The 10,942-nt window shown below is 46.8% G+C and overlaps 1 protein-coding gene across 1 annotated transcript in view; it reads left to right on the plus strand.

The window, feature by feature from the left end:
- The first annotated feature begins 224 nt into the window (after positions 1 to 224).
- The window catches only part of SLC25A44 (solute carrier family 25 member 44), a 20,794-nt gene continuing 10,076 nt past the window's right edge, over positions 225 to 10,942 (plus strand). Inside the window, exons 1-2 of the mRNA XM_006775715.2 lie at positions 225 to 393; positions 7,322 to 7,959. Of these exons, the coding sequence (XP_006775778.1) occupies positions 7,335 to 7,959 (625 nt within the window). The 5' untranslated portion in view covers positions 225 to 393; positions 7,322 to 7,334. The remainder of the gene's footprint in view (positions 394 to 7,321; positions 7,960 to 10,942) is intronic.

The raw sequence follows: 10,942 nt of genomic DNA on the forward strand, positions 1-10,942 counted from the left end.
TTTAGACCTGGATCTTCCAGAAGCAGCGGGTGACTCGATTTGCGCGAATGAGAAAGGACACGCACGCGCCGTAGAGCTGAGGGCATAATGAAGCTAATAAAAGCGTGGCTTCTGCCCGAATTCAAGATGGCCGCCGGGACAGCCCGCCCTCGCCCCGGACTCCAGACACCATTGGTGGAGCTGCCCACCACTCATCCCCGCCTCCCAGAGGGGGCGGAATGACAGCGTCCCAATTTCCGGTTCCGGTTAGTACCAGGAGCCGGGTCGAGATGGAGGAAGATGTACACCGAAGCTGGCAGTCGCCGGGTACCGCGGATAGATTGGGAGCTGCGGCCTAGCGGTCTGGGCGTGGAGTTCGCCTCAGGCGCGGCGGGACCTCCCTGTTCTGAGAAGGTAAGGAGCCGCCGGCTTGGAGCGCCTACGGGCCTGGACCTGTCAAGGAGGCAACGGGTGTCTGTGGTGCCCGGCTGCAGTTCCCTGGGAGCCCACATGCTGTTTTGGGCATGAAGGACGACTCCAAAGGGGCATCTTTTCCTGTCGGAGGAGGATGAGGTTCGCCGACAGCCACAGAAGCATGGCGAGGGGCCTGTCCGAGAACCCAGAGGTGGCTGTGCGGAGGCCAAGTGTAGAAAGGGGGTGTCACATAGACGAGGTGGCGAGAATTGTCACGTGGTGTCTGTGCTGCGGGATCACGTGGGTACCTCTTGAAGACCAAAAGGCTGGGTGGGTATCTCACCTAATCCTAGGAAGATAATCTGAAGGGAGGGGCCAGAGATATCACCAAGGACGTCCTCTAAGGAAATGCATGCATTCGGTGTACATCTTCCTCCACCGTTAATAGGACAGGTGGTCCAGCATGTAAACATACTCACGTTCATGTAGATAGCTCCCACGATCCAGAGCGTTGATGCAGATGCAGTAGGGGACAGAAGAAGGGAGCAAAGATCTTATTTCCAGTTGGGAAGTGGGGATCAGACCCCGTGGGTGTCTTGTCAGGAGTTATAGAAGGTGATTTAATTTGATGGGGGTGGTTGGCAGAAAAGATCTGAATGAGCCTAGTAAACATTTTTAAAAAATACATTTTTATTGATTTGAGAGAGAGAGAAGCATCAACGATGAGAATCATTGACCAGCTGCCTCCTGCACGCCCCCTACTGGGGATGGAGTCCACAATCCAGGCATGTACATACCCTGATTGGGAATCAAACCTCAGGTTGATGCTCAACCACTGAGCCAAGCTGGGCCGGGCAGTAGTAGACATTGAGCCAAGTTCTGGTAACAAGTCTGGAGGGAGTAAGGGCTCCTAACCTAGTCATAAGGATCCTGGACTTTTGGAGTCTTGTAATCATTTTTATATTGCTGATAATCCTTAATATTTAAAGTAATGTCTCTAAAATTCTGACATATTAATCATTCCAGATCTTGTTAAAATGTTGGTTGTTATTCAACAGATCTAGGGTGCATTCTGAAATTCTGTATTTCTCACAAGCTCCCACTGAGGTCCATGCTGCCTGGTCTGTGTACCACTTTAAACAGCAATGATTTAGAGCAACATTGTCCAGTACAGCTTTCTGTAATGATAGAAATGATATTAGCTCATATGAGTTGCATCACACTGTCATACAGTCATGTATCACATAACATTTCAGTCAATGTCAGACCACATATACAACAGTAATCCCATAATATTATAATGGAGCTGAAAATATTCTGTTGCCCAGTGACGTTGTGGTCATCGGAATGTAATGTTTTAGCACAGCACATTTGTGGTGACGCTGGCGTAAACAAACCTGCACTGCCAGTTGTATAAAGATAAAGCACAGACGCCCTAGCTGGTTTGGCTCCGTGGATAGAGCATGGGCCTATGGACTGAGGGGTCCCAGGTTTGATTCCAATCAAGGGCACATGCCTGGATTTCAGGCTCGATCCCCAGTAGGGGGCATGCAGGAGGCAGCCGATCAATGATTCTCTCTCATCATTGATGTTTCTATCTATCCCTCCCTCTCCCTTCCTCTCTGAAATCAATAAAAATGTTTTTAAAAAAGTAAAGCACATACAATTATGTCCATAATACTTGATAATGAACAGTTGTGTTACTGGCTTAGGTATTTGTACACTATACTATACTTTTTTTGTTGTTTTATTCATCTTCGCCCATGGATATTTTTTTCATTAATTTTTTAGAGTCAGTGGAGGGGATGAGGGAGGAGAGAGAGATAAACATCGATGTGAGAAAGACACATGGATTGGTTGCCTCCCGCATGTGCCCCGACCGGGCTGGGAATCAAACCCTTGACCTTTCCGTGCATGTATGGATGCTCTAACCATTGATAATGAACAGTTGTGTTACTGGCTTAGGTATTTGTACACTATACTATACTTTTTTTGTTGTTTTATTCATCTTCGCCCATGGATATTTTTTTCATTAATTTTTTAGAGTCAGTGGAGGGGATGAGGGAGGAGAGAGATAAACATCGATGTGAGAAAGACACATGGATTGGTTGCCTTCCACATGTGCCCTGACCGGGCTGGGAATCAAACCCTCGACCTTTCCGTGCATGTATGGATGCTCTAACCAGGATTAATAAAAAAAGTTTGCTATAATCAGTATGCTGTGTTGTACTGACAGCAGCCCCACCTGTTTCATGTTTGCCAAATCTCTTGATTGCATTATTTTTGCTTGTGCTTGATTTAGTGTTTTATAAATTTAGTGCAGCCTAAGTGTGCAGTGTTTTTAAAGTCTACAATAGTGTACAGTAATGTCCTAGGCCTTCACATTCACTCACTCCTCACTCACTCACCCAGAGTAACTTCAGTCCTGCAAACTCCATTCATAGTAAGTGCCCTATACAGGTGTACCATTTTTTTATTTTTTATACTATATTTAGACTGTACCTTTTCTATGTTTAGATTTACAAATATTTATCATTGTGTTACAGTTGCCCACAGTATTCAGTACAATATGGTAAATGTTTGTAGCCTAGGAGCAACAGACTATACCATTACAGCTGCCAATAGTAGGCTACACAATCTAATTTTGTGTAAATTAACTCTATGATGGGAGAGGAGCTCAAACTTGGACCTCCTGACTACTAGTGTTCTTTCCCCAGCATGGCCTTGCCTTCCAGGTGACATTGCCTTGTCCTGAACTGTAATCTCATCTCAGAACCTAGTGAATAGTCAAGTGTGATTTTTCTACAAAGGAAAGGGGAGTGGAGAGGATGTGTACTGAATCCACCAGTTTGTTCCTTTCCACTGCTGGGCTTGGTAGTGAGGGTTCTGCCTCTGGCATCTCATTTGATGACTTCATAGGAAACACTTCAGCCTTCATATCCAAGCAGTGTTAAAAGATGGGGGAAATTCAGAATTGGAGCCATGTACACAAATAAGGGTCTGGGAAGAGCCATAATGATGTTGGGCTGATTGAGTTGGGAAGGCTAAAGGAGGTATGCATACTGGTATCTGCAAGGAGGAGTTCCCAGAGAGTAAAACAAGAGGTACTGGTTTTGTTATTTGAGCAGGAAGTTTGGCATTTATATAATACTAAAGGCCTGGTGCACGAATTCGTGCATGGGTGGGGCGGCCTGGGCCAGCTGGGGGGAGGGGCTGCTGGAGGTTGGCTGGCCTGCCCCACCCCCGATCAGGGGGGGGGGGCCCATTTGGGGTGGGCCAGCCAGGGGGAGGGGCCACAGGCAGTTGGTCGGCTGGCCCTGCCTCCTGGTCGAACTCCCAGTAGGAGACAGTTTGCATATTAGCCTTTTATTATATAGGAAAAGAGCAGGTTGAGATCCCACCTTTTAGGAGCAGTCCTACTTTTTGAAGGGAACAGGGGTAGATGTAATGAGTCTCTCCTTCAACTGTGGAGGCTTCTCTCTCTGAGGCATGACTCTTAGTAGTTTCTTCTGTCACCATGGCAATAATAAATTAGAATTACCTGCTTCAGCCTTGGAGAGTCCCTTTTCCTTCTGAGAATTTAAAATAGACTGGCCCATGAGCACATCACTCACACACACCCACTAAATAAATACACAAAATAAAAAGAAATAAAATAGACTGGCACATGTCAAATGGAGGAAAGCAGGCATTGGGTCCTGCCTTAGGATTTTCTCATCAGGAGATGTTGGTACTTTGTGATTCAGCTGAAAAATTGAGATGGTGCCCACAAAACCAGGTCCTGGAACAGAACCCTTTGTGGCTCTGCTTCTCTGCCCTGCTGAGCATACAATTTGCATGATCCCTGTAGGAGTCCCTCCTGCTGCATTTGTCCTGTGACAACAATGTGACCGCTCAGTCACTCCGCTCAGTCATTCCACAAGCTCACCGGGAAAGCAGAGGCAGCTCTTGGTTTCTCCAGCACAAAGCTAAGGAATCCATAGGCAGCTGCAGGGCCAGGAGCCTGTGCTTAACCCTTGGGTGCCTGGCAGTCCTGAGGGCATTCATCCTGCTCCACAGTGGGAATGACTTGGCGTTAGACCGAACAGAGTGATCTGTGGCGGAGTAAAAGGCATGGTGCAGTAGAGAACAAATCTTGGCTCATATCCTGCTTTTACCACTGACCAGCTACGTGACCTTGGGTCTGTTCCTTTTAATATAGCTGACCCTGTGTTTCCTTAGCAGAAGCAGCCAGCTGTGCACAGATTAGGTTGTCAGGTTGCATGGGGTAAAAGGTATTCAGTAAATCCTAGTGTCTCTCTTCAACTCTCAATGCTAATGGAAACATGACCTTGGGACCCTGGATGACAAATACTCTGGGGCAGGGGAAACAGTGACCACTTTCTCTCGAAGGGCCTCAAAAGAAGAGATTGCCCTGCTGGACTTGGTGGGGAGGAGGGGCCACTTTTGCCCACAGCAAATGGCACATCAGTGTTTCAGGGGTTCTCCTAGAACCCCACCTCTAACTTATTTTCCACAGTCTAGGGCAGAGGTCCTCAAACTTTTTAGACAGGGGGCCAGTTCACTGTCCCTCAGACATTCCACACATGCGCACTGCGGGCCCGGGACGAGTCGGCTGCTAAGCAGGACAGGCAGCGGCGGCAAAAACACCCAGTGGGCTGGATAAATGTTTTCGGCGGGCCGCAGTTTGAGGACCCCTGATCTAGAGTCTCCATTCTGGCCAACCTAGTTGTTCCAAGCTATTGTTCTTTCCCTTTCGCCGTCTACACGTATTCCTCCGTCATTCAAACTGCTTTGTCCTCCCCCAGGAAGCCTGTGTTGGTTCCGTGTACCTCACCTATGCCTCACCTTGAAGGGAGGCTGTCCCTCAGTTCCCAGGCACTCAGTGTGCACTGCAGGAATCCTGTACTTTCATGAAAGTGACACAGTCCAGCTCAGGGAATACTGAAAAGCTAACCTTGCTTCCCCACTGACTTCCATGGAAAACCAAGAAACGAGTTAGGCCAGTTAGGGCCTTGGCCTGGGGAAAGTGGTGGAAGATGGACTCTGGTTAACCACTTGACATGAGTTTTGCCAAGGCATTAGCACCAGGACTACTTGTGTAGAACTTTTCAACCTCTAGACATGTCCATGTCCTACACAGGAGCACATTACATTGTTACTAAGAATGTGTCCACTATATGACGCCCTTTCATGTGACAGTTCATTTGACAGTTCTTCAGTTGGAAGGTCCCGATTTTATGTAATTACTACATTAGTAGGCTTTTTTAAAAAAAATATATTTTATTGGTTTTTTACAGAGAGGAAGGGAGAGAGATAGAGAGCTAGAAACTTCGATGAGAGAGAAACATCGATCAGCTGCCTCCTGCACATCTCCCACCGGGGATGTGCCCGCAACCCAAGTACATGCCCTAGACCAGAATCGAACCCGGGACCTTTCAGTCCGCAGGCCGACGCTCTATCCACTGAGCCAAACCGGTCTTGGGCCATTAGTAGGCTTTTTAGTTTTGTTTGAAATTTTAAGCAATGGATACACTTAACATGAGAGTCTTGTGTACATTGATTTGCCCTGTATTCCTTTTTAAAAAATATATATATTTATTGATTTCAGAGAGGAAGAGAGAGATAGAAACATCAATGAGAGAGAATCATTGATCGGCTGTCTCCTGCATGCCCCCCATTGGGGACCAAGCCCGCAACCCGGGCATGTGCCCTTGGCCGGAATCGAACCTGGGACTCTATCCACTGGAGCTAAACCAGCAAGGGCTGCCCTGTATTCCTTTTTAAAATTTTTTTATTGATTGATTTTGAGAGAGAGAGAGAGAGAGAAGAAACATTGCTTTAATTGCTTTGATGCATTGGTTGATTCTGTGTGCCCGGGAATAGAATGGATGACACTCTAACCAACTGAGCTACTTGGCCAGGGCTGTATCTGACATCATTCCCCAGAGGGATACTGTGTCTTATTTTTATTTTTTAACACACTGTGAGTTTCTTGAAGGCAGAGTCTTCTGTTACTTGAATCTCCCTTCATTGTACCTGGGACTGAGGGCAGTGATTTCTATGCTTAGGGATGAAAGGGGCCAAACATGTTCTTTACCCTGTAGTTCTCAAGGCTCTTCAGGTGGTTCCTTTCTTTCTCTAGAGCGAGTTATCTAATAACCAGAGAGGACTCTGATCCCTGCCTGTTCCTAATGTTCTACTCTCATTGGAGAGTGGGGAAGTGTGTGTGAGGGGGTGCCCTGTGGTATGAAAGCCCCACTTAGCTTCTTACACACACTTTCTTCTAATGCAGACTGGAGAAAATATAAGTGTAGTGAGGGTGGGCCAGGGGAGCTCAGAGGGGCCCGCACAGAAACCATAGATGAAGTCAGGTGAGTCAGCTGGAAAGGGTGATGAAAGAGGCGCTGTGCTGGGGGTGCGAGGTCAAAGGCAGTGCCTCTTCAGTGGGCCTAGTGCTCAGAAATGGAGCCCTTCCCTCTGCCTTCAGGAACCTCCTCAATGTCACATACTGGCATCCTGTTAGCCCGCTGAGAGGCCTTCCATACTGTCAGGTGGTTGGTTTGTCCATGGCATCCTGAGCTCTGCTTGGGTGAGCCAGAGGAGGAGGAGGAGAATGGGCCATGACACCAGGGCCCAGGCAGAGGCAGAGACCAGAATAGATGATAAACTGGGGCTAGGGAGCTGACATGGGAGTGAAACCAGGGAAGTCACTGAGGTAAGGAAAGGTTTCTGGACTTGGGAACGATGGATAAAGGAGAGAGAAGGGGGCAGTCTCCTAATCTGTGAGGGAACATCCAGAGCCAGACTGAGTTAAGTACCTTGGAAGATGAAGCCTGAGAATGGGGTTTCAGAGTCTAGCCAGGAGGGGAAAGTGTGAACTTCTGAGATCCTTCCTCACATCCCTCCACCCTGCTAAAATCCCCAGGACTTCGGGCACAATGGAAGACAAACGCAACATCCAGATCATTGAGTGGGAACACCTGGACAAGAAGAAGTTCTACGTGTTTGGTGTGGCAATGACAATGATGATCCGGGTCAGCGTCTACCCATTCACCCTCATCCGCACTCGGTTGCAGGTTCAGAAAGGCAAGAGCCTCTACCATGGGACCTTCGATGCTTTCATCAAGATCCTGCGAGCAGATGGTGTGACTGGCCTCTACCGGGGGTTCCTGGTCAACACCTTCACCCTCATCTCGGGCCAGTGCTATGTCACCACTTACGAGCTCACCCGGAAGTTTGTATCTGATTACAGCCAGAGCAACACAGTCAAATCACTTGTGGCTGGTGGCTCGGCCTCTCTCGTGGCCCAGAGCATCACCGTGCCCATTGATGTGGTCTCTCAGCACCTGATGATGCAGCGTAAGGGCGAGAAAGTGGGCCGCTTCCAAGTGCGAGGGAACCCAGAGGGACAAGGAGTAATTGCCTTTGGCCAAACCAAGGACATCATCAGGCAGATCCTGCGGGTCGATGGGCTTCGCGGCTTCTACCGAGGCTATGTGGCTTCACTGCTCACCTACATCCCCAACAGTGCTGTCTGGTGGCCCTTCTATCACTTCTACGCAGGTAAGCAGGGACCCGGGAGAGTGGGGTGTGGGTTTACTAATGTGGCTAAGATACCCTTGTTCTGTACATGTGACAGAGGGAGATTTAATGGGAGAATGGGCCGTTCATTCAGCAAACATTTGATTCAAGAGGATTCAAAGATGAATAATACGTAGTTCTTTCCTTCAGGGAGCTTATATTAAAGTGGGGGGAATCAGACAAGTAGAGTAGATTATTGTAGACCATTGTGCCATGCCAGCACGGCCAAGGGCGAGCCTGATGAGGGACAGTGAAGGATTAAAGAAGACAGACAAAGAGAATACAGTTGGGCTGGGTGGATCTTCCATTCCTGGATGAGGACACAGAAAGGTCCAGCCTCCAAGCCCAGGCTTTATTTATTTTTTAATTATTTTATTAATTTTTTTACAGAGAGGAAGGGAGAGGGATAGAGAGTTAGAAACATCAATGAGAGAGAAACATTGATCAGCTGCCTCCTGCACGCCCCCTACTGGGGATGTGCCCATAGCTAAGGTATATGCTCTTGACTAGAATGGAACCTGGGACCCTTTAGTTCGCAGGCTGAAGCTCTATCCACTGAGCCAAACCAGTTAGGGCCCAGGCTTTATTTTATAGTCAAAGCAAAACAAGGAAGAAGTCAACATGGTTGCAGTGTTGTGAGTTTCACCTTGTTTTGGCAGCACTTGCTGCACCTTCCACAGCCCATTAGCTACCTAGGAAGGAACTAGAGAAGGGCTATAAGGTTAAGTTAATTATGCTCAGAGGGCTCTGCCCTCCAAGCTAGGACTTTTTTGTGGCCCTGCCACAGGTCAGTCAGAGGCTTGACCCTATAGCCGCTCCCTACAGACCATAGAATGTATTCTTTGTGCATTGCAATCAACTAGGGTTAGTGGAATATTGGCAGATAATTGGAAGATAGAAAAGGACAAAATTAAGGGGTATTTGGGATTTGAAGATAAAATTAATGAATAATAGTGAGGTTTTGAGTTGGATGCCTTTCCTCAGCATTGTTAAATTCATGATGTGATATAACCATGAACCTCTGCACTCCTGTATTTTTTGTTCATAACACGTTTTACTTCTTTTTAAGTATTTCCCAGAAATGGGATTACTGTGTTAAAAGATAAGATTTTTGAGAGCCTCAATAAACATTGCCAAATTTCCTTATGAAAGGGCAGAACACATTGCCAAGAGTGTGCCTGCTGCCCTTGACATGGCAGCTCTGGGTAACTAGCAAATTCCATTAGGGCGGTCTGTGCTCACAACCTCCCTAACCCTGCTGCCCTCTAACCCTTGGCAGCGGGCATTCTGTCTTATCCTGTCCGGAACTTTTCTAACCAGATTTTATAAGGACTTCCTAACCTAGAGTCATTTTGTTTCTATGGCACTGTACTTTTATAGTTCTCCTGTTTTTCTGATTGTACCTCTTCTTCCTCCTCCTCCTCCTCCCCTTTTTTCCTTCCTTTTTTCCTCCTTCCTTTTCCCCCTCTATTGCTTTCTCCTTCTTCTTAACTAGCTCACTTTCTTTTTTCCTTTCTGTTTCTTTCTTCTTCTGTTTAACACAAGAGTATCTGGTAAGCCCTGACCAGTTTGGCTCAGTGGATAGAGCGTCGGCCTGCGGACTGAAGGGTCCCCGGTTCGATTCCGGTCAAGGGCATGTACTTTGGTTGCGGGCACATCCCCAGTTAGGGGTGTGCAGGAGGCAGTTGATCGATGTTTCTCTCTCATCAATGTTTCTAACTCTCTACCCTTCTCCCTTCCTCTCTGTAAAAAAATCAATAAAATATATTTAAAAAAAAAGAGTATCTGGTAAAATTCACATCCTGGACTCTTCTGATCCTTTGTGTCAGATTCTGTGGGAATGGAGCCTGGCAATGTCTTTGTCTTTTTTTAAAATATATTTTTATTGACTTCAGAGGGCATGTACTTTGGGTGCGGGCACATCCCCAGTTAGGGGTGTGCAGGAGGCAGTTGATCGATGTTTCTCTCTCATCAATGTTTCTAACTCTCTATCCCTTCTCCCTTCCTCTCTGTAAAAAAATCAATAAAATATATTTTTTAAAAAAGATTATCTGGTAAAATTCACATACCTGGACTCTTCTGATCCTTTGTATCAGATTCTGTGGGAATGGAGCCTGGCAATCTCTTTGTCTTTTTTTAAAATATATTTTTATTGATTTCAGAGAGAAAGAGAGAGGGAGAGATAGAAACATCCACGATGAGAATCATTGATCAGCTGCCTCCTGCATGCCCTTCACCGGGGATCAAGCCTGCAACCTGGGCATGTGCCCTTGACCGGAATTGAACCCGGAACCCTTCAGTCTGCAGGCTGATGCTCTATCCACTGAGCAAAACCAGCCAGGGCGAGCCTGGCACTCTTAATGTTAAAAAAAACTTCCTAGGAAATGTGAGCATGTTCTCTGGAGTCTATCTTCTCCCTTCTCTCTTCATTTGATTTCATTTACAAATGAGTTGTACTTTTCTAGTATGTCCCAAAATCTCTATTTCCATTTCCAGACCAACCTCTCCAGAGCTCTGCTCCGGACAAACATTCTGACTGACCTCTCAACATGGATGCATGTATTTACATCTGAAATTTTACCCTATGAACTATTCTTTTTTCATATATACATATTCTAGTGGCCTGGTGCATGGATTCATGCACATTAAAAGGAAATTAATTAGAAGAAATATTTTAATACTAGAGGCCTGGTACACGAAATTTGTGCACTGGGGGGTGGGGGGGCGTCTCTCAGCCCAGCCTGCACCCTCTCCAATCTGGGACCCCTTGGGGGCTCTATGAACTATTCTTCTTCCCAATTTGGTTTTCCCTTCTGACTTCTTTCTATGTGTCAGTGGTCATGTTATTTTCCAAATTGCTGAGACTGAAGCCTTGGGGATTGAGCTTGGCCACCCCCTTTTCCTTGGCTCCACATCTAGTCCTTGTGACCCCAAAATGTCTTTCCAAACTTTCTCTCCATTCCTG

This window comes from Myotis davidii, unplaced genomic scaffold (assembly GCF_000327345.1).
Source record: "Myotis davidii unplaced genomic scaffold, ASM32734v1 scaffold208, whole genome shotgun sequence".
In the NCBI taxonomy this organism is placed as follows: domain Eukaryota; kingdom Metazoa; phylum Chordata; class Mammalia; order Chiroptera; family Vespertilionidae; genus Myotis; species Myotis davidii.